The sequence below is a fragment of the Vanellus vanellus genome (genome assembly GCF_965231255.1).
Source record: "Vanellus vanellus genome assembly, chromosome: 17".
NCBI classification, from domain to species: Eukaryota; Metazoa; Chordata; class Aves; order Charadriiformes; family Charadriidae; genus Vanellus; species Vanellus vanellus.
The window spans coordinates 6,441,773-6,465,061 of record NC_138922.1 but is presented as its reverse complement, the minus strand read 5'-3'; the positions used below and the strand labels follow the sequence as shown (position 1 = coordinate 6,465,061).

At 56.5% G+C, this 23,289-nt stretch overlaps 1 protein-coding gene across 2 annotated transcripts in view; it reads left to right on the top strand.

Moving 5' to 3' along the window:
- Window positions 1–942: 942 nt before the first annotated feature.
- The window catches only part of MGAT5B (alpha-1,6-mannosylglycoprotein 6-beta-N-acetylglucosaminyltransferase B), a gene marked incomplete at both ends in the record, with an annotated part of 89,692 nt that continues 67,345 nt past the window's right edge, over window positions 943–23,289 (top strand). For both annotated transcript variants that reach the window (XM_082492367.1, XM_082492366.1), the window contains 2 exons: window positions 943–1,010; window positions 7,627–7,739. In XM_082492367.1, coding sequence (XP_082348493.1) covers window positions 943–1,010; window positions 7,627–7,739 — 181 coding nt within the window. The remainder of the gene's footprint in view (window positions 1,011–7,626; window positions 7,740–23,289) is intronic.

Genomic DNA, 23,289 nt, shown 5'->3' with positions numbered 1-23,289 from the left:
AGCTGCTTCTCCTGCCTCAGCTCTCATGGCCCCTTCTTTGTCTTCCCAAGGACACCTCGCTGCCTCCCGGCCCCTCTGTGCCACCCTGGTCCTTTCGGCAGCACCCAGGGTTGCCTGGGCACATTGGGAAACCACATCGTGGGCTGTGACTGCGACACTCCCCCCCCGAAAGAAAAAGCAGGGTGATGGGGAAGCCAGCGCTGTCACAGCCAGACCCCCTTTTTTTTTTTTCCCCAGAAGTGGGGATTACCCTGCTCCTCGCACCCTCCAAAAGCAAACAGCACCCATGGGGGCTGCGTGGTGGTTTGACCCCCCCCTCCCTTTTCCCAACATGGGCCGAAGTCACCACGCCGGGGAGTGTCACCTGCGCCGGCGTGCGGTCCCCTCCACCGCAAAACGGCCATCCTCCCCCCCCCCAAAATTCCTCTCCCCACCGGGGGGGGCGGAGCAGCAGCCCCAGGGAATAACCCCCCCATCCCATCCCATCCCATCCCATCCCATCCCATCCCATCCCCATCCCATCCCCATCCCACTCCACCCCCGCGCATCCCCAATCTCCGCAGCCGCGCTGCCGCTAGATGGCACAGCGCGCCCGGCGCAGCCTCCGCGGGGCGGTGCGGTGCGGGGCGGGGCGGAGCTGCCTCCGCGGGGCTGCGCGGGGCAGTGCGGTGCGGTGCGCGGTGCGGGTCTCCGCACGGGCTGTGCGGAACGGAGCTGGCCCGGCCAGGCGATGGGTTCGGCCGGTTGCGGGTAGGGGTAGGGCGGGCGGGGAACCCCGCTCCGCGCCCCGCCATGCGCCCCCGCGGAGCCCCGCGCTGAGCCCCGGTGGAGTGGGTTTGGGTTTGGGTTTTTTTTGGGGTGGGGGGGGTGGGTGGGTTGGTTGGTGGAGGGGGGGGGTGTGCGGGGGCCGCCCCCTCCCCGCTCCCCCCGCAACTTCGAACGATGATCACAGTCAACGCGGATGGGAAGATAATGGTCAGGAGATGCCTCGTCACCTTGAGACCCTTTAGGTAAAGTTATTATTTTTCTTTGTCCCTCCTCCCGGCTCTCCCCACGCCTCGCTCGGCCGCTGCCGGGTGGGAAGCGGTTGTGGGGTGCACATTTTGCGTGGGGAGGCTGTGGCTCGCTGTGGGGCGAGGTGGGGAATTGAATCCAGATTGGGATGTCAGGGATCCAGGCAAGTTTGCCCGTGGGTCAGCGTGTTGATCCTCGCTGTCTGGTGGCTCCCAAGTCACTCGTCACACCGGTATCTTTTGGGGGTTAATTACAGAGCTGTTTGCTGCTGTCTTTTTAAATATGTTTTTCGGAGATGTTGGGACTCACGGTGGAATTGGTTCCTCAGGTTTAAATCCGCTCGTGCTGATGGGGATTTTGGAACCCACCCTGAAGCGGCAGCGGGACTGGGGTTCATAGCCAAGCCTGAACCCCTCCGGCTCCAGCACGCCTGTGCCCACCTATTGCCTTTTCCCCCTTGGTGTAACTCTCCCCATTTTTGCCTCCATGCATCCGCTTTTCCCCTCCAGTCCTTGCTCTCCAGCTTCCTTATTTCACCAGAGACGCTTGAGACACATGGGAGATGCCTGTAATTGCTTGGTTTTTCTATGGGGAGAGGGACCAGAACCCCCCAGAAGGGGAAAGTGCTGGGGGGGGGGGGGGCGAAGCACAGGGTGGGGTGAGCCCAGCCTGGTGGTTACCGGCACTTCCCGCTGTGTTTGGGGGTCAGGGATCACCTGGGATTACCAGAGGGATGTATTTGCTGCCTTTTTGCTTAGTCCAGACCGCTGCCTGGAGCTGGGAAGGAGGACGGGGCTCTGTGTGCTCTGCTTGCTCTTGCTCGGGTTTGGAGGTGTTGTCTGCCTCTCCCCAGGAGTTGCCTGGCTCTGTGCTGCTTGCCTGGAGCGATTCCTGGGGCTGCACCCCGCAGCAGCGCCCTGGGGCTGGGGGACTTGGCCAAGGTGATGTCGGAAAGCAGTGGCGGAGCAGCGGCATGAAGGGTGCCCATGGCTCGGGCTTGCTCTGAGTGTGGGGTGGGGAGTGACTGAGAGGTGGGAAGGACACACGCACTCCAGGGGTACGCTCTTTGCTTGGCTGTTTGCTTCCTTAAGTGGGTTTGAAGTCCGTAGTGAGGAAGTGAGTGGCCTGAGCATCCTTCTCCCCCGTGCCCCGGGCATCGCTCCTGGAGCAGGGGAAGCCCATCTTCAGGCATGACCCGGGATCGGGCTGGGGGAGCGCAGGGGGTGAGTCGCGGGGTGGTCACAAAGTCCCATTGGAGACGAGGTTGTGTGTGGACGAGGGGTTTGTGATGGCAGACGAGCAGCAGGCTGGAGGGTCCCTGGTGTCCGTAGCAGAGCGGAGCACCTGCATGGTCCTGTCTGCATGCCCTGGGCTGGCTTCTGCTCTCAAACCAGTGCAGACCAGTATGAGTGCCACTGGAACCAGCAGGGTTACCCTCTTGTTAACCAGTCGGACTTTCCCTGTGTAAGGACCCTCTCCTAGCTGTCCCGCAGCGTCCAGCTCTGCTCCTCCTCCACGCTGGTGTCATGCTGAGCCTGACCCCTCCATGCCATGGTCCTGTGTCACCTTGCTCCCAGCCTAGCCTGGGCAAACCTTGGCACTGCCCCACTCCAGCCGTAACCCGGTGCAAATCAGCACTGCTCCCCTAAAATCCGCACCCCGTCTTCTCAGCTGATGTGAATCAGGGACGACCTGCAGGAGCGGGAGAAGACACCGGCAGTCAGGACGGGTGCTGTAGATCGGGTGCTCGTTGCTGGCTGGGCAAAGCCTCGCAGCTCTACGGAAGCCCCCGGTGCGACCCCTCGCCTCACGTAGAGTCCTGGCAGCGGTGCCATCAGCAAACAGCGAACGGGAAACCTGACCCTTTGCACCAAAACATTTAATTAATCATGGTCCAGACATGCTTAGCAAAGCAGTGCAAAGCCCTGAGCTGTGACAGCGCCTGCAGCAAATGGGAAGGGGAGAGAGAGCAAATCGGTGTAGAAACCGTTTGTAGAAATGTCCAAGGATGGTTCTGACTTCATCTCAGCGTCAAAAGGTGTTTTATTTGTGACAGTGCCGGACTCGGGCAAGAATTCACCGTGGGGCCGGGAGACCCTGGTCCAGCCCACCCAGCTCTTGGTTTTGCAGAACATGGGGAGTTCAGGCAAGTTTGCCAGCTGGAAACCCAGGCCAGGCTTTTCTTCTGTCTATAAAGTAAGAGAATTCACTGTGGTCCCCTTGATGGAGGAAGATTCCCGTGGCTGAGCATCATTTTGACAGCGCCGCGACGGTGTCGGGCTCTGAGCAGAACAGGGTTTGCGGGAGAGGGAGCGTCATTTATTAACCTGACTGCTGCTGTTAGAAATTGCAGCTCAGCATTTGGGTTCAAGAGACTTGGGTGTTGAAAACTTGTCTAATATAAGATATTACCTTTCCCTGTAGCCCTTGGGTTCCCCGTGCACCTGCGTGATATTCTCCCCGTAGATCCCGGCCGGGCGATGCGGCACCGTGGACAGACAGCCCCAGTGTCACAGCCCCGTCCCACCGGGTGCTGCTGGCCTTCCTCCCCCCATCACCTCCCAGCTCATCGCTCAGACCCTCCTGGCCGCATCCAGCTTTCAGTTCTGTGGGCCAAAATCTGCTATGACTATGACATCACTTCCAATTTTCACTAAAGACTCGGAGAATTTGGCTTCTTTCTCTTTTGGGCACCAAGTCAGAACCCAGAATTGTGAACATTTCAGTTTGGGGAGGACACGGAGAGGGACTTGGCACCAGAACCATGTCCGGGTGATGTATTAAACGTGATGCGTGATGACAGGCAAAGCCGGCGTGCAGAGTAGATGTTACTTGGTCATTGGAGCTCCGTGGTCCTCGGTGAGTTAGACTTGATTTTGGGGGCAGTGCACTTGATGGGCAATTTTGGAAGATCTGGGCTTGGGTGTGTTTTACCTACTTCGTGGATTTGTTTTCTGCGTAAGGAGTTCCTGCTCGGTTAAGGCTGAGCGAAGCATTTTGATTCAGCTGGGGAAGATCAGCACAAAGTAAAAGAGATGGTGTCCTCCGGCTGAGAGCCCATCCCTGCAACCTCCCTGCTCCCTGGAGCATCGCTGCTGGGCTGGATCCGCTGCTCTCCAAAGTGCATCAATTCCAGTTAGGCTCCGATCCCTCTTTTTTTTTTTTTGCCACAGAAAAAGAATCCTGTGTCTCCCCTACGCTGTCTGTAATCCAGTAAGAACCAAAAAGGTTTTATCTCCTAATGAGATACTAAAGCACAGATCACCTTTGAATTCTTTTCTTTCCTTCCTCTTTTTCTTTCTTCTCGGTGTTTCACTCCTTGCCAGAGTATAATTATGAAGATTAAAATGTGTAAACAAGGTCTTGCATAATGATGAAGATATTGTCAATAGGAGGGATGAGAACGAAGAGCAGAATCGGCTCTGATTATTTAATCAGGTGAAACTTCATTAAAATATCCCTTGGGGGAGGAGGCAGCTGGCAGCAGGATGGGGCCTTTGGACCATGATGTGCTCCTGGGGAGGACCCTCAATTGTGGGGCACAGCTGGGCTTTGACCTCCTCCTCCTCCTCCTCCTCCTCCTCCTCCTCCTCCTCGTGCTTTCTCCACTGTGCTGTTGTCCTCTCCTGCCGGGGAGGTGCCATGGCAGACAGCTTTCCCCCTCTCCTGTTCTAAGGACAAATTCATCCCTCTGAGGCTGAGATGGGTCCTGCGGTCCCCTCCATCGTGTTCCCAAGAGCCTCTTCCTGAGCCAGCACTGCGCCGCGTGGCTGGGCGCGGGGTGTGATAACGGGAACGCACTAACGTCTCCAAATCACCCCTTCCCCAAGCAATTGATGGGACACCACGTTGCTTTGCAGCATCGGGGATGCTCTGCCGCCTCCGCAGTCACCTCCCTGCTGGAGCTGGACCACTGCTCTCTGGAAACGCTTCTCCAAGGTCTGTTTTGGGAGCAGGGCTGAGGTCCATAGTCATCTCCGCATGCAAACCCCGCAGCTTGATGGTTCATCGGCATCTGCCGGGGAGGAGACGGCTGTGCTCCGCCGCTGGCTGCGCGTAGGGCATGCCGGCTGTGCCTGTAGACGGGTCTTCAGGGACAGGAGCCTGGGTTAGCTGAGTGCACGATGCTTTTTATAGCTCGTTTAAACTGCTTTCCACCCCCCAGGGCAGGCTCGTTCAGAAATAAAAGGGGCTTGAGCCGCTTTGCTCCCGGAGTGTCTGCACAGGGATGTCAGGCGGCTTTACCAATACACTCGAGTGTCCCCTCTCCCAGGTGGGTCGGGTCCCCAAAGGGGTCAGGGAGTGTTTGCACTGGGTTGAGTGTGCTGCTCATAGAGCTTGTTAATGCTAACGAGCCCAGGGTGTTGCTTTTTCTCTTATTAGGAGGGAGGTAAGAAGGGGATGGGGGAGCTGTTTGTCTGGAGCCTGTGGCCAGGTGACCCTGGTCCTCTGGGGATGGGATGGAGCTTGTCCGTGGGAGCAGGGAGAGGGATGGAGGGGGGTTAGGTGCATGTTTGTGGTGAGCAGGGCTGATCCTCCTTGGAGCAGGCAGAGGAAAGAAACCCTTCGTTCCTGAGCTGCCTGATGCTGAGAGCAAAGCTGCCTGGGGTCTGGGGCTCAGGTGTGCGTCGGCTGTGCGAGAGCATCACTGGAGCTGGTGGGATGGAGGTGAGGAGCCCGTGGGGTGCCGTGAAGGCACTGTGTCCTGCTCAGGAGCCTCTCTGGGCAGGGGCAGCCTGGCCGTGCTGTGCTGGGGCAGTAGGGACCTGCCCTGGGAGCGCTGCCAGCAGATCTCCCTGGGGAAGCCCAGTCCTTCTTGAGCTGCTTGATGCCGTACTTCAGCTCTCCACAACATCTCCTGTAGCTAATGAGTGCTTTGAAGCAAGTTACTGTACTTGCCAGCCCTTTCCGGCAACAGATAATTGCAATGCTGGCGCGTTGTAGCCCAGACGTGATGGCTGGCTCCTAATCCACTGCCTTTTTGACTATATAATAATGATTAGATGGAGGGCCGTGGCATTCCTTTGCAAGCCTTTCTCTGGAAAGGCCTGGTTTCGGTGTTGGGTGGCTGTGCTGTGTTCCCGCACGTGGCTCCCGAGCCCTGCGGATAACGCTGTGAACTTGTAAAGCCGAGTTACTGGTTCCTGTCCTCGGTGGTTTGCTTCCCTTTGGCTCGCGGATGCCGAGAGGCAGAAATGCCAGCGGGCACCCCTAAGGGCTTGCTCAGCTCCCGATCCCACACCGGATTTCTCTGTTTGAAGGCAAACCCGTTGTTTCATGTGGCTGGCTGGCAGTTGTCTTTTCTCTTTCTTGCCCTTGGAATTTTCCGTGGGTTTGGCCGGCGGAGATCTCCGCCGCGGCTCTGGGAGCTGCCGTACGCGGCGCCTGGCAGCGGCTCTGCCGGGGCTTTGCCCGTGTGTCTGTTGGAGGATGCCGCACCTCCACGGAGACTGGGAGGTGGCGGTGGCATCTCTGAGCGGTGGAAAGAGGCCAGGCGTCCGTCCCTGGGCGCAGCGTGCTCTGCTGGCACGCCGGGGAGGCGGGAGGGCGCTGCTTTGCGCTCCCTGGTGCGCATGAACCCTCCTGCTTGCACAGAGCTCCTGCCTTCAGCCTTTTCACCCCCACCCCACCCCAAAAAAAAAAAGTTCCTGGCTTGAATAGGAGCAGTGCGGAGAGCTTCTGCCTCTCTGGCAGCTGGAGGTGATGGTGAGCTCAGCTGGGAGCGACGTGCGGGTCGGCGTCCTGCCCGGCACATCCCTTCCGGAGCTGCTTTCCCTCCGTCCCGTCCCGCGCTATGGATGAACAAAGCGGCGATGGGTTGGTCCCAGGCCACCACGTGTGCTGCCAGCGCGTGTCCCTCCTCGTCCTGCTGCGCACAGGGCTGCCTGCGCAGGCGATGCGGAACACAATGGCAAATACCGCTGGCCTAGATACAGGGGAACAAAAGACCTTTTTTTAAAAAATATGGGTGGCTTTTCTTTTTTTTTTTTTTTTAAGATCCTTTGGGAGGAAGGGAAGGCACAAGGTCTCTCTTTCCTCTAGGCTCTCCCAGGAGGAATATGGGAATTGTTTACTGTAGTGGTTCCTGCGGTGTGCTGGGGCTATGGGGTTACTGGGCTGGATCTAGTGGAGCATCGCAAGGGCGGTCAGGGTCTGGCTCAGCTTTCCCACCTAAGGAGCATGTCCTCTGCTCCCTGCCGACGTCTGCCTGTCGGAGCATTCTGCAGGGGGGTCTGAGGCTGTTCTCAGGCAAAACCTGCCTGCTCGGTGCCCAAAACCTGCCTGCTTGCTGCCGGGGTTTGGGAAGAAGCATCTCGGGGCTCTTCACATGGGTCTGGCCATGGTTGGGGTGAGGTACTGGTGTGCTCTCCTGGGGCTGGGGCTGCGAGATGCTCCTTCCCCAGGCTGGGGAGGGTGAGCCGTGGGGATGGAGAGGTTGGGAAGCAGGCAGGTGCCTCTTCCAGACACTCCCCCCCCTCCCCCCCCCAAAAAAAATCAGCTCATGCTGCCGTGCAGAGGGGTTACGCCGGGGGGCGAAGGGTGGCAGGGCTGTCCCAGGAGAGAGCTGGTTGCTCATCGCGCCTCACTCCAGCTTTGCTTTCCTTCTTGCAGGATATTCGTGCTGGGCATTGGATTTTTCACCCTGTGCTTCCTAATGACGTCGCTGGGAGGGCAGTTCTCGGCCAAGCGCCTGGGGGACTCACCCTTCACCATCCGGACCGAAGGTAAGCGCGTTTCTGTGCCCATCCTGTCCCGCGTGATGCTTGGTGAACCCCATGCGCATGGTCCAGCGGAGCTGATGAGCACCAGGGGTGCAGGGAGGGTGATGCTCCGGTGCCTCCGTTCCCAAGGCTCCCTCCTGACCCGTTTCGGGGATGTTAGGATGGCTCGGGGTCCTGTTGGCCCTTCTTGCCGTGGCTCGGGGCACTTTTGCAGCCGTGTGGCTAAAACCTGGCTGTGCTCACATCCCAAAGCGTACAGGCGCAGCGGGGACGTGAGGATGCTGACCCTGGCTCCCAGCAGAGGGGTGGGAAAACACTGGTGACAGGATTAGAACTTCAGCTGCTGGCGGTGGTGCGGGTTGCATGGACTGCACCCGACCCCATGTGCTGAGGGTTTGGATTGGGTGCTTGGAGGGCTCCGTGGTTTTGGGTAGTTTTGGTCTGCAAGGGAGTGGGAATTGTTCCTTAGGGGTGGGAAAATAAAAGGCCTTTGTGGTTTTGTGGAGGTACTGAAATGTTAGAAGAGAAATATCCTGATTTTTAGCAAGCGTGTTTTCCGTTACATTTGTTAAAACACCCTTTTTGCTGAGATGTGCGGTCAGCTCAGGAGACAGCTTCCATGGTGGGAGGGTCGTGTCCTGCCCTGGCTCTGGGGGGATGTTGCTGCATCGAACTGAGCTTCGTCCTGACTTTTCCTCTGTGGTCGCAGCCGGGAACCGCACAACTGAATTGCACGGAAGGAAATGCTCCGCATGAACTCGGGTGAGCAGGGCGGGAGAGGCTTGGGCAGCCCACCAGGGTTTTCTCCTTCTTCTCCTCTGTACCAGAGGCATGGAGGGATTTCGGCTCTCCAGCCTCACCTGGAATGTGATTTTGGGGCATTAAATCCTTCCCTCGTGGCGCTGGAAGAAGCGCTGGTTGCTTTCCTACAGAAGGAGAGGACTAAAGCGGCGGTTCCCAGAAGTCGGATGGCGCTTGGAAAGTGCTTAGTTGACTTTCAGGGAGATTAATGTGCCGCCTGCGGCGGCCGCCTTTTCTTTCTCCCCCGCGGATGGAGCACACGGCGGCTTGTGTTTCTCCCCCTGGGCTCTCCTAATTGTTCCCATCACCCACTCCGTTAAGCCCCTTCTCCAAGGGACTGGTGTCTGCCCGGCTGACCTCAGCCGGCGCAGGTAGCGGGATCGGTGCCTTTCGGTGTTTTCGGCATGTTTTGCCACGCTGAGGGCACCTGTCCCTGCGAGGGGGGTGGGTGCTGTGCTGACGTCCCTGTCCCCATACCAAGTGCACCTCCCAGGACGGCTGGAGAGTGAAGCCTGATTATAGGGGATTTCTGCCTTCTCCGGATGGGAAGCAGCACACGAGGATGGGCAGAAGCCCCCAGACCACCGCTTTCTCCAAACTTGGCTTTTAAGGAGATGGGTCCTGAAAAGTTTCCTGAGTTTGCAGTAAAAAGTGTTCCTTGTTAGAGCTGCTCTCCATCCCAGGAGAGCCCCAGCGTCCCCAGGGAGTCTGCAGAGAACTAGAAGAAAGGCAAAGAGGGACTGATAAACTGTGGGACCAGCCTGAGCTGAGAGGTGGCACAGGTCGTGCTGCAAACAGCAGCAAAGGTCTCCAGAAACCTGCAGAAGCCCCTGGTCCCACCCCAGGGAACTCTAAAGTTGTAGTAAGATGATGGCAAAAATACAACTATTCCGTTTCTTTATCCCCTTTCTGGGGGAACAGCTTCTCCCATCCCGATTCTTGTCATCAATTTAACCCGGATCTTCGAGTCCGCCGATTCCCATCCTTGCGTGTCTCTTGTTTACCAGTCGCAGCGCTGGAGCTGGATGAAAGGAAACCTCCTTTTTCAGGCTCTCACGCCTCCGAGCCCTCCACGCTTACTGCTTTAGGCGATTAAATCGAGGTGTGTCAATGGGTTGGCCTCCTTGCATGGGAGCTCCCGGTGGCGGTGGACCCCTTCGGCTCTGCGAAGGGCTGTGCTGTGAGCTCCCGCCTTGCCGGCCGGGAGAGATGTCTGCCGCTTTGCTCCGAGGCTGCGCGGCTCTGGATGTCACTTCTCACAGAATCACAGAATAGTCAGGGTTGGAAGGGACCTCTGGAGATCATCTAGTCCAACCCCCAACTTCTGGTAGTGGCTTGTTGGTACCATTTAAAGAAGAAATACAAATAAATTATGACCGAGGTCCTCTAATTTTGCAAGCTTTTAGTCTCTTAGTTCTGTAACTGGTTAAGGCAAATCATGCTTTGTCAGGAAGCTCAGAGATTCAATGTAAAACCATATTATTTATTTTTTTTTTCTTTTATTGGATGGATTTGCCAAGCCAGGTATTACTTCCAGATGAATTGCTGCAAATTTCGGCCATTGCTGAGTTTCTTACTGGGGAAGACTCGGTTCGTTCATGGTCTCGCACACCGTTTTGAAACACGACGCATCCTCTCTCCTGTCTCTGGGGGAAGGATGCCGTTTTGGAGGAAGGTTATATTCTTTATCCTCGGGACTTGGCAGGCACAACCTGCGAGGCTTTTTGTAGCTCTTTGACACCAGCTTCAGGCTGTTGGGGTTTGGCCTTTCCTGCGATACCAGTCCGTAGGGACTGTCCGCCCCGCGCGGCGATGCAGCCGTTCTCAGTGGGGCTCCCTGCACACAGCTACGCGGGGCGAGAGACCTCGGCAGCGGAGCGGGACCAAGACCTCGGGGCGTGTACAAGACTGGAGCTGGACAGGAGCCAGCCAGTGTCACTGCAGACCCCTCTCTGTCACCTTTGAAAGGGGGTGGCTGTTGGGGGAGGCTCTGCTGGCTGGAAAAACCGACTGTCGCACCCATAGATGAAGGGCAGAGGGAAGATGCCCGCTGGGCAACCTCACCGGTGCCGCTGGGAAATGGGGAGTCAAAGGCTCTGGGAAGTTGGTGGGATGGGGAAACTCCATCCCTGGAGACTTTTCAGAACACATCTGGCTGATGGGAGGCTGTGGGGGGCTCGATCTGACCCTCAGGTCTGCTCGAGGTTGGGGAAGGGAGTCCGGAGGTCCATCCCGGCGGGGTGATGCTGAGCTCACGTGGAGGAGCACTGAGCACGTGGTGGAGTCGGTGTGGGTGGATGGGAACAGAAATGGATGTGCTTTTTATGAGTGCTGCGAAACCTCAATAGGTCCGTTTGAATAACGAACTGGCATTTAATTCACATGCGTTATGGATCCCAAGAAATATCGCTGGTGGTTGTTGTTGCTGTTGGGTGCGCAATGCTGGTCGGAAGGAGCAGGTTAATTTTCCTGGGCTGATTAGCTCTTGATGTGAGTAATGGTGGGAATCGGGCCAGTATTCGCACAAACCTGGCCAGGTTCGGGGCTGTTGGCTTTGGAGGAGTTGCTGGGTGTGTGGGCTGGGGTCTGCCGTGTGTCGAAGCCGGGGCTTGAGTATCCCCTGGGGTGGACTCCCGGCGCGAAACCCTCTGGAGTGCACTGGTGGTCCCGCCTGGGGAAGGAGCCTGGTCCCCGCTGCCGCGCTCCTCTCCGCATGGGCTTATGGAAGCGTTGGGTTTAATAGGCCCTTTTGAGCATTATTCATTAATTGATTAATTGTGCGTTGCAAGCCAGCAGCATCCTCTCCCCACGCGCTCTGGGTGTGGGCTGCTTTACCCCGGTGCATTTAGTCGGGTACGTTTGTGGCTAGCGAGTGTCGGCTCCTGTGGCCCTTCCAGGGGGCGATCCTGGCTTTTGTGGCTGTTTGCTCCGGTCCTTCTTTCCCTGTGTCCTGCCGGGCTCCGCAGCGATGCTCTGCAAGTGAAGCTGCCCATGAGCTTCAATGCAAAAAGCCTGGGGGGGGGGAGGGGGGGTGTCAAGCCCAGCACCCGAGCGCTTAAAAATCATTTGCACGGGAGAAATCCTGTTGGGTTGTGGATGGATAAGTGGTAAAATCCAGGGATCGTGGTCCAGGCTAGGCTGGGGCTGTTCCTATTTCTCCCCAAGTGTCCTGACCAGCCCGGGACCGAACCTCGGATATCGCAGTCCAAGGGGAAGCTTCTGAAAACGCCCCGGGCTTGCCCAGAGCTTTCTTGGCTTCTGAACTGTGCGAGCAGCCCATCAAAACCAAACTGAAGATAGATGTCAGGCAGGAGCCTGAAAAGGAGAAACGGATAACGTCACAGTCCAGAAGTTAATCCCATTTTTAATTTTATTTTTAAACGTGAATCCCCTTCTCGGAGGCGCTCTCCAAAAGCCAAGTTTCTCCGTGTGTGCCAGAAATCATCCCTTGGACGGATTCACTGCTTGGTGATTCGATGCAGCAGAGGCTTTGCGTCTTAATAATAAATAAAAAAAAAAAAATAAAAAAAACCCTTCTGAAATACAAGTTATTTTATCCTGATCCGCTGCTGTCAAGTAAACACAGACAAAGGTTCCTTTGTTTAGAAATGGCCACCGAGAGAATTTGTTCTATGAACAAAGATCTAGATTAAAAAAAAAAAGAGAACAGACAAGTCTATAAATTTTGAATGTGGGAGACACTTTGGGAACAACTCTAGACTTGAGAGACTGAGTTTTCTGTGCCTTCTTTTTCTCCTCCTCTTTGGAATTTAAAACCTTAGGGTTTTTTTTTTTGTTGTTGTTGTTTTCTTTCTCCCCCCCCCCCCCTTCCTTCCTCCCTGAGCATCTTTCTTTCGCACTGTCTTGGGGCAGGAGACTGATCCTGAAAATGCACCAAAATCTTTAATTGCGGCGCTTGCTGTGCGGCCGGGGAGGGGTTTGGCAGCGGTTGTGCCCCACTCTGGTTTCGGCGGTGATGTACATCCCGGTGGTGGAGCTTGCTGCTGCAGGGGATTAGCGGAGGAAAATAGGTTATTAAGTGTTAAAACATGATTAGATGCGGCTGGAATATTGCCCGCAACTGCTGTAGCAGTTTAAAAAACGGAAAGACTTCTGATTTCTCCCGCTGTTGATGTGGGTATGGGAGGGTACGAGGCGCTGGAGGAATTTGCTGCAGGCGCAGGGGATGCGTGGGACAGGTCCTGATGTCCCCGAACGGTTGGACCACTCGCTGTCGATGTGGGTCGCTGATTCTTGCAAGAGGGCTCTGATTTAATGTCAGCTGAGCTTGGCGGCGCTTTGATACAAGCGCGTCGAGTGGTTCGTACCGACACAGCGCTCCCGGTGCTCGGGGTCGGCGTGCTGCAGCAGCAGTTCTCATGCCGAGGTCCTTCGCTGGCGATGCCTTTGGGAAGCGGTGGTTTGCTGAGCACTGGAGTTGTGTGTTTACTGTTCCCACAACTGTCTCTTCAACCTGTTTTCAAGTGTTTCCTGCCTGGATTGATGCTCAGCGTGAGAGCTTGACACCTGCCTTTCTCCATCCCAAAGCGAGCTCCCGGCAGCACCTCTAGCTGGTTTCCTGTTGGTGACCACAATGGGGCTCCTGCCTTGTGCTTCCTCAACCGCGTGGGGAACAGGATCAGTGGGGACAGGGGACAATGGAAGGATAAGGGTGGGGGAGAGCTGATTTTAGAGCGCAAGCTGGAAAATGCAAGTGAGCAGGGGTGAAGCCCATCCTCTGCGAGGGCGTTGCACCTTGTCCTGGGTTGCTGAGGTGTGTTTTGGGGTCCGACCTCCACGGGGCTCCAGGATGTGGACCCTGATAGGCTATTGAACAGCTTGTGGACTGGGGCGGGGGGTTTCCCAGTCCTGCGCCACTGGGTGATGGTAACTGCCTTGACCTGGGGTCTGCCTGGAGGTGAGCAGTGCACCAGCGCTTGCGGGGGCTTTCCTTGGCGCAGAAGCGCAGGTGGCCAGAGAACAGCTGCTGGTGCTGCAAAAGCCTCTGAGATTTGGTCATTTGCTTTCATTTTGCAGGGGAAGTAAAGCAAATGTGGAAAAGTTATGGAGAAAGCCTGCTGGGGGAGCCACCCCTATCCTGTCCTGGATGCGGGCTGTGGGTGAAGCTGAGCACCGCGGCCCTCCCCGGCTGCCAGAATGGCTCTGGCTCGTTGTGTTGGGATACGGGACTCTCGGGAGAGGTCCAGCACACAGCAGCCGAGGTGTGTTGTTGGCCAAGTTACAGGCGATGGGACAAGAGGAAATGGCCTCAAGTTGCACTGGGGAGGTTTTAAGATGGATATTAGGAAAAATTTCTTCACCGAAAGGGTCATCAGACATTGGAAGAGGCTGCCCAGGGAAGCAGTGGAATCACCGTCCCTGGAGGTCTTTGAAAGTCAGGTGGATGTGGTGCTGAGGGACACGGTTTCGTGGTGGTTTCGGCAGTGTTAGGTTGACGGTTGGACTCAATGATCTTAAAGGTCCCTTCCAACCCAGACGATTCGATGATTCTACATTGCACTGGAAATGGTGTTTAACATCACCTGGCAGAAATCCCGCCCTGCCCTCCCCAAACCCAGCACCACTCCCGTGTTCCAGTACTGGAGCGCTCTGCCTCTCTCGCGGCTGTCTCTTGCTCCAGTTCCTGGAGTCTCACCTGCTTAAAGCAATTTCTTCCATCAGTGAACAGAGAAGAGGAGAGGGGGGGAGATTGTTTCAGGCTGTGCAGCACGGCTGAACGCTTCGGTGTTTGTGGCTTCTCTTTCTCTCCAGAGCAGGGATGTTGGTGGAGGGGTGGGAATCGTGCCGCAGAAGGTAATGTTGAAGGTTGCTCAGGGTTTTCTAGGGCATCTTCACCGTTCCAGAGTCATAGTACCGTGAAGTGATGGGATCTCATATTATTTCAATCCCTTGAGCTCCTCCCCAAGGAGCGGAGCGAAGAGGCCAAACAGAAATGTGAGAACTTACATGATCTCCTCGGAGGGGTCCTTTGCTCCCGCTCCCGTCTCTGCTGGTTTTTCTGCTGTTCCAGCAGCATCCCAGCTGGGTTAACGTGCCCAGGTACCGTCGCCGTTTGTTCTCACAGAAGATGCAGAAAGGTCAAGTTCGGATTTGCTAACGATCAGAGTGAGCTTGAATAACTCTGTCGTCCTCCCTCGCAGTCAGCTGTGCTGGAAGGGGGGGAGGAGGAGGAGGAGGAGGAGGTCCTGACCTGCCGCATGCCCTCTGCGTGTGGCTCATCGCGAGGGAGGACAGCAGAGGAGGGGATAGCTCGGCTCGGCTCTGCCTGCGAGGTCCCGGCTGCGGTGAGATGCTGCTCAGCCCGAAGGAGCTTTAAAGCAAAACGCAGCTGTGTTCGTCCTCCCGTCCCAGTTCCCTCTCTCTTGGGAAAGATGATTTCTGGACCCATCTGCAAACCTGCGTCGTTGCCACTTGTGATAGATCCCAAGCTGCTCCTCGATTACTTCTCAGCAGAGCACGCAGTTCTTCTGACAGGAGCTTGAGTTGGGCAAAATACCCGAAAGTTGCTTTGTGGCTTTGACGGCCCCTTTTCTTACCCGACCTCGCGGATGAGAGCACCTGGGAGCAGGAGCTTGGGCTGCCGCCTCCGTGAGACGTGATGCACTGACGTGCAGTTCCAGGGATGCTCCTGTGCCCTTTGCTTTCAAAAAAGTCACATGAGTTATAAATTTATCTCGCTGCCGTTAACGCACAGTGGAAACGACAGAAGCATTTGCAAAGACGCGTGTGAGCGGGTGATGGGGGTACACGGGCAGAGCGAGGGAGGGAGGTGGGCAGACTCTGCTGTGCAAACTCAGCGCTAATTATTCCCGGTTTCTTCCCAAATGAGTTATAACCCGCTCCCGGGCTGCTTGTGTTTATGTTTTGGTGTTTGCGCTGAGCAGCTCTGGATAACTGTCTGCAGCGGCTCGTCGGGATGCGCTGCTGGACGGAGCGTGTCCCGCCGGGCAGCGGCCAGGATGCGCGGGCGGAGGGATGAGAATGTTCTCACGGTCTGAATCCAGAATTTACTTCTGCAAAACCCAAAAGGCAGCAGGAGGTTCCCCTCTCTGATCCCCTCTCCCTGCGGTGGGGCCATTAGCCGGAGCGTTTCCCCTGGTCCCCGCGGGGAGGGTTAAGCGGGTGCGTGTCACCTCCTGGGCACCAGCTGTGACATGCAGGTCCCACACGTCCCCAATGCTTCATTTTCCTGCTGCTGCATCCAGAGGTGGGTTTGGGTCTCCTGGAGCCCGTGGTCAATGGAGGGTGCCAGCCGGGGGACACCCATGGGGAGGAGCATGCTGTGCAGCTCTTCGGTGCCTGGGGGTCGTTTCCAGCCTTGCTGTGTCTGTCCCATTGCCTGGTTGGTGCCAAGCTGAGCTGGTTGGTACTGGGAGGACCTGCATGGTGAGGGGCTGTGCTCAGGAAGATGGGTTTTTGCTTTTTCCTCCCCCAGAAGGTGGCTGGTCCAGAGATGCTGCGCTCTGGCAGCTCCCACCGCTCTGGACCGTTCTCTCGCGTCCTCATTGTCCAACCGATGTCCCACCGATGCAGTGGGAGAAGGGTGTTAATGGAGAAGTGTCACGTCCTGGTCTGGGATGTGGCAGAAGGGTGTCTGGAAAGGACCCATAATGGTTCCGCACGTGAGATTAAGACACAAATGAGGTCAGATGCTGTCTGCTATGCTTTATCGTTATCTCCCAGCCTTGATTACTGAAACGAGCGATAAAGGGGGAAGTAGAGGAAAGGGAGAAGAGAGAAGGAGTATTACGGAGCACAGCAAGAGTTTAGCCACCACCACTGACCCTCAGCGTCCTGACGGTCCCCTAACATCAGCGGCATCCCGTTGACTCACAATTCTTGGATCACAACACTGGTGGGGGTTCTGGAGGTCTGTCTGTAGAGGCACTATCTTATAGTCAAAGTCTGCTCGATACTTGACCGATCAGTACAGAAGCCCCTTTTGCTCGGCCAGTCTTTCTTGGAAGATGATCTTCTTGGAAGATGGTCGCTCCTGATGTACTCCTGTGGTAAACAGGATGCGGCTGGTGATTGCGGTGGCTCATTTTGCAGCTCAGCTCGGCCAGTTTCAAGTGCTCCTGTTATGACCAGGATGTGGCCAGTCCGCTTATAGTAAGCGACTTCTGAGACATTTTGATCGAGACATCTTTGCCGTCTCCTACAAGAAGCCGAAGTAAGGCAGAGCCCAGATGCTGGGTGGGGGCTTTCTGCCTCAAACACTGCCTTCCCCCTCGGGCCCCGCTCCCTGCCGGCTCCCGCCAGATGCTCGGTGGCTCCAGGGGTTCTTTTAAGTGGATAACGCCGCACGCAGCAGCAATAACGACTTATTCGACTCTTCCTGTTGAGTGTGGGGAGGCTTCTGTAATTATGGGTTAAAGGGGCGCTCTGCGCTGAGGAGTGGCTGCTGGTGATGGCGACGGGCGCTGCTGGGGGTGGCTGTGGGTGTCAGTTCCCCCCCATGCAGCACCCCAGGGTGCGAGTGCTGCCGGCCCCGCTGTGCTGTGGGTGCCACCGTCGCACCCCCATGGGCAACACAGGGGTGTTCTTAATCTGCGCTTTTTTGGAGCAGACCAGTGCTTCGCCCGGGTGGAGAATGTATCCTCTCCCGCGCCTGCTTCTACTGGTGTCCCCATCCCACTTCAGTCCCGGAGCGCTGCATCCCCCCTCGGGTTGGGGAACGTGCGCCGTGCTCCCACCTCCAACCACGCTTGGGAAGGGAGTTTAAAACGGACCTGTAAAACTTTACTGCTCTTATTAAATGGCTATTGCAGGCAGGGAAACGAGTGCTGTTAAAATAAGGAAAATAAAGGCATCCGTGGGGGCTCCACGTGACACCAGGCGTTACTGCCCACTTCTGCGGGAATGTGCCGGGGGAGTAAAATGCAGATTGGTGCTTTGCAGGGCCCAGAGGGGTAAGAAGTGGTGTAAGGGCTGCTGTAGCAGCAGTTAATGCTTAATCCACCCTGGGAACACTCTTTACTGAAGAATTGCCCGTTTGATACAATTGCTGCTCAGAATTGGATGCCTGCAGGCTTAAAAAGGGGAGGGGGGGAAAAAAAAAAGAAAATAATGCCACCAAACTTATTGGAAAGTGGAAGTGTGAATTTGTGAGTCCTAAAGTGGTGGAGCAGAGATGAAGCTGTCGGTGCCGTGGTGTGTGCTGGCCCTTTCCCTGCCGCCGCCGTGCCGGAGGAGGGAGGAGCAGCGTCCCGCTGGCCCCGGCGCTGTTATCTCCATAAACAGCGACTCCCAGGGAATGATTAAATCAATTAATTGATTTTCTATAGCTCATAAGGAAGTCAAATGGCATTTCCATCAACGTGTGATGAGCAAACACCCCACCACGGCCGGGGAGAATATTAATGGCTCTTTATGCTTTTATTGCCCCTTTTCACTCCTAAATCAAAATTCATCCTGAGCCCGGGAGGCAGCAGGTACTTCAGAAAATAAAACTAGCACAGTGGGAACCATAGCAGCCTCTGTAAAAGCTGTTTTTTTTTTTTTTTTCCCACTGATTTATTTGTTTCCCTGGTCTAAACGAGAGACCGGGGCTCGGTTCAGCTCAGGCAGAGATTAGCCGAGGCTTGTCCCGGGGCTCTGCCAGTGCCCCCCCGGTTCCTCCGGGCTCTGCTTTTGGGCTCGGTGGAGGCTGATGGGTTTGGAGGAAGGGGATGATTTATTCACCCCTGGAAACAGAGTGGCAGGATGCCCGGCACTGTTTGGCCAATATTTTTGGCTGAAGGAGAAACGGTAATCATTTTGGAAATGTTAAATTAGCGCGTTCTGCTGATTTTGAAGCATAACGTTTTGGGGCAGCTGTAAATAAGGCTGTGGGCTCAAGCGCTGGGTGCGCTGGTGGTGCTGCTGAGACTCCCAAAGCCTTCCCCCGGCTGCTTTTGGGGTGTGTGAATGCTGGGTCAAATCCTTCCTCTGCCCGAGGGGTTTGGGGTAATTTCCTGCAGTCCTTGAGACCATCGGCCCCTGATAATATAATTTTCCCCGGGTCAGCGATGGGGGCCATTAGGAGAAGAACTAGTTGAGCTGAATGCCGATGCCCTGCGAGCGACGCTTCCCTTGTGGAGACCAAGAACCGAAGTGAGGGTTGGTGATGGGGGGGAGTCCCTGGCTTGTGGGGCTGTGGAGCTGCTCTGGGGCTGCCCCTCTGCCGTGGGACCGCCGTGTGCTGCTCATCGCCTGGAGCTGGGGGTCCAGGCTGCAAAATTGGGGTCCAGCTTTGCTTCCGGTGCTGACGGCATCCAGCCCGGTGCGGGGTCCAGCCGTGCCACGGGAACCCCGGCAACTGCCCTTGAGCCAACCTGGCGCTGGAGCACTTGTGTTTTAAGAGGCAATTTAAAATCGATGTTAATCTTGTAGTTTGAAAGCCTCGCCTGCAGTGTGAGGTGTTTGGAGCACTGCAGAACAGCTTAAAATGCAATTTAAAATAGTGCTGGTTGGCAGTAGAGGAGTAACTAAAAATACCCTGCTGGGACTTTTTTTTTTTTTTTTATTTTTATTTTTAAAAATGAAAAAGGGGATGGACACGGCAGAAAAGATGGGGTTAAAAACAGAATATCAAGAAAAGCCGAACTGCAACTTGTGCTGGGGTTGTGTGTATGTCTCCTCTTCCCCAGCCCGTCTCCTCTTCCCCAGCCCATCTCCTGGGACTGCTGGGGAGAGGAGCAGACCACCAAAGTCATCTAGCCTGGAAAGTGATGACTTGTGATGCATCCAGCTCTGGAGTCCCCAACAGAAGAAGGACGTGGACCTGCTGGAGCGTGTCCAGAGGAGAGCCACGAGGATGATCCGAGGGCTGGAGCACCTCTCCTACGAGGAGAGGCTGAGGGAGTTGGGGCTGTTCAGCCTGGAGAAGAGAAGGCTCCGGGGAGATCTTATTGTGGCCTTCCAGTATCTTAAGGTGGACTACAGGAGAGCTGGGGAAGGACTTTTTACTTGGGCATGTAGCGATAGGATGAGGGGGAATGGCTTCAAACTGGAAGAGGGCAGGTTCAGATTGAACATTAGGAAGAAGTTTTTCACTTTGAGGGTGGTGCAACACTGGGACAGGTTGCCCAGAGAGGTTGTTGAGGCCCCATCCCTGGAGGTGTTCAAGGCCAGGCTGGACGTGGCCTTGGGCAACCTGTGCCGGTGGGAGGTGTCCCTGCCTATGGCAGGGGGGTTGGAACTCGATGATCTTCGAGGTCCTTTCCAACCTAAACCATTCTATGATTCTATGACTTGTGATGTTCCCCATGGGGCGTGGGAACGGTCCCAGGTCTTTGGTTTGTATTTGGGGGGAAAGGAATAAGAAAAGTTGAAGGGAACAGCCCCGCACTCTCCCTTGTGGTAAGGAAACACTCCTGTCTGTGAATGTAAGTGTCGATTTGTATTGCTCAGGTTCCTGCCTTTTCTTATTTATACGGAAATGGAGAACAAATGTGTGAGGGTGGAGGTAGAGAGCTGCAGTCTGCTCTTACAGGCCTTTCCTTTTGAGTGGGAGACAAGGGGGGCTGTTTGGGGTGGAGAACCGGCAGGAGCTCCTTCTTGCAGGCACAGCTTGGGGTCCCACAGCCGAAGGGCTGTCCTGAGGGAGGGAGGGAGGGAGCGAGACCCCAAACCCGGTGGGGTCGGTATGGGGACACTGGGCTGGCATCCTCCCTCCATGCTCAGCGAAGCAGCGAACTGAAGGCAGGGCTGGTGGGACCTTGGGTGGAGGCTGAGGTTTCCTCAAGACCTCTCTGTGGCCTCGCTCTAACCAAAGCCCTCTGTGAAACCTAGGGGCATCCTCCTCCCGGGGAGCATCACCCTGCCAAGAGCATCACCTGCCCATGGGATGTCGCTCTCCTGGGGGGGCATCTCCCTCCTGGGGGAGGACCTGCTGGGGTGCGGGGCTGCAGAAGGAAAGCGGAGGTACGGCTCATCGCTCACGAAGCCGTTGGCAGCGCGGGAGAGAGGAGCCCAAGGCTGCGGCTTTGCCGTGGCTGTCCGGGAGCGGGGTGGGCAGAGCGGTACCCGGCCGTAGGGGTGGCAGGGGCCTTGCGGGAGCCATTTATGGGGTTGAACGGGGTTGTTTCCTATCTGCTGATGCTGTGTTGGGCAACGTGGATGCCACGGCACAGCCGGCTCTCGCTTTCAGCCGGGGAACTTCTGCAGCGCATCGTGTCCCCGCTGCGGTGTCTCACCCCCCGGGCACCACTGGTGGGGAGGGGGGGGGGGGGAGGGGGGGCTATAGGAAAGCTGGGGGGGGTCTCTCGAATCTGCGGCAGGGTTTTGATCACTGCGGCTGCGTTAGCAGAGCCCTGGGTTGGCTCCTGCCTGGGGTGGTCGCGGCACAGGGCTGCCAGCCCCGCGGCGCTGGAGCCGGCCGTGCAGGGCGCCGCGGGGCCTCATGGGCTCCGCCTGCCTGGGGATGCGGCGAGAAGGAGTGAAAACATCCCCGAGGCGGCACGTTTGCCTCTGATCGCACAGCAGCGGATGAGGGGATGGATAAATCCGGGGGGTAGATGATGGCAGGCAGGTGGGACATAATCTGCTTTACCAGCCGGTGACTTGAGGCTGCTTAATTTGGCTGATTACCAGGGAACGGCTTGGTTGCCGGCCGTTTCCAGCGGCTCAGCAGCAGATCGATGGTGCAGCTGGAGCTGTACCGAAGTGTCGGCTCCACTGGCAGCCCCCAAAGCTGCTTCGTGGGCTCCTCCAAGTGCAAATTGCAGCTGCTGGCGCGACGGCTCCCTCTCTGGCTCCTTGTGCTTTGTTTTGCATGTGGGGCACTGGCTAAGCAGGTCCGTATTTTCTCTGTATAGCTTACAATAATGAATCCATAGCAGTTTAACGGCAAACGTGGATGGGTTTGCTGGAGGCAATAACTGGCTAGGTGCCCACGCCGGTGAGCGGGTGCCCTCGAGGGGCGCAGCCACCCGGCGGGACCTCGTCCATCCCTGGAGTAGCTTCACCCCGGGGTGGGTGCCAAAGGGATGGAGGCAGGAGGTGGCCATCGTCACCAGCCCCAGCCTGGCCTTGGGCTTTCTTGTTGCCAGTTAGTGCTGGGTCTGTGGGCTGTGACTGCAATGGATTATGTGTCAGGGTTAGCCGGAGCCCTTGGCTAGTTGACTCTTTGGTCTTTTAATCTGCTTGAATCAAAATCAATAGTGAAAGTAAATAGAGGAGCGTGGGAGGAGGAGAGATGCGAAGGACTGGTGGTTTGCTCTATTGGGACCGGGGCGGTACTGGGGTGGGTGCCCTCTGGGAGGATGGGGTCCCCAGGACAGCCCCAGGTACCAGCCGCCCAGAGAGCTGGGTGGTGAGCTCTGGGTCCAGCCACACCGCGGTGGGGGTCCTCCAGTTCCTTCTGCAAGAAATCCTCCAGGAGTATGCTGTCCTTTAGAGGGGTTTAAGTAGCCTGGAGTTGTCCTTTAAAGGAGAAAAACAAAGCAAAGCAAATGATGCTTTAGATTGAAATTAATTCAGCTGGTATTTTCAATGGACGTAAGTAATATCTTACCATCTCTGAGCAAATTCCCTTCTTGTACTGGAGCGCTCGGCTGTTGCGAGACAGCCGGGCAGGGGGATGACTTACGGCTGAGAAGGAAGGGGGGGGGGAATCATCAACAAATCAGCCATGTTATGAACAGCGGAGATATATTGTGGAATTGCGTTTTAAATGTCAGGGGGATGTTGTTCATACCGATGTGTGCCTCGGTCTCCCCCCGGGAGATGGGCTCTTGTGGCTGCAGGGTCAGGGAGGCTTTTGCTCCTATTGAAACTGGACCGGTTTGGGGGTAGAAGAGCCCCCTGTAAGCGGCCAAGGTGAGATGCCACCTCTGCAGCCGTGGGGTGGCCCTGGGGTCCTGCACCCGCTAGAAGGAAAACACAAGGGATGTGTTGGGCTGAGCGCTGGTGTGTAGCTCAGACGCCGTTTGTTTCTCTTTTCCCGTCTCCTCGGCGTGAAGCTAGTGCCCAGCAGTGTGAGGTGTCCCCAAGCAGGATGGTGCCAAGTAACCCAGGGACAGGCAGCTGTCATCTGGGTCCAGCAGCTTCTCAAGGCAAGGAGTTTTGCATCAGTCCAAGCAGCTAAAGGGAACATGATCCCAAAATGTTATTTTTTCCTCCCAAAGTGTTTCCGCTCCTTTTGAAAACCTCAGCCCAAGTGTCCCAGAGACACGCGCAAACCCGTGTGATGGGGTGCCATCCCGCACGCTCCCTCTGTGCTATGAAGTGCTGGGTGGAGGTGACTCCCGGTGTGGGCAGTGGTAGGGCAGCGTGGGGAGGATGCTCAAGACCCCAAAACACGATGCCTGAGTGTAGAAACTCAATCCCCTGTGCTCCTTCCCCCATGGCACAGCCTGGGCTTCGCCAGCACCACTCCACGTCATCCCGACTGGTCCCAGCCCCGCGGCTGTGCTGGAGATGCTCCATGAGATGCTGCTTTCTCAGCTGCTCTCTGCTCCTGCACGGTAGCCCGGAGGCATCTGGCGTTGAACTTCACCCTCCCGTCCAGGTCTGCACGTGCAGCAAAACTCATCCGTGCGTCCCTCCTGGCTCCCATTCCCGGAGGTTTCAGTGGCAGGTACCGGCAGGGGGTGGGACGCCTGCCCGGGGCTGTATTCTCTCCAAGAAGGTATTTTAAAGACAAGTGTATCATTAGTGAATTCTCCAGGGTTTCGACCCATCCAAATTTGAGCAGATTGGCTGTTGACTATTCCACTGGTTTCGCAGAGAAACTATTTCTTCTTCC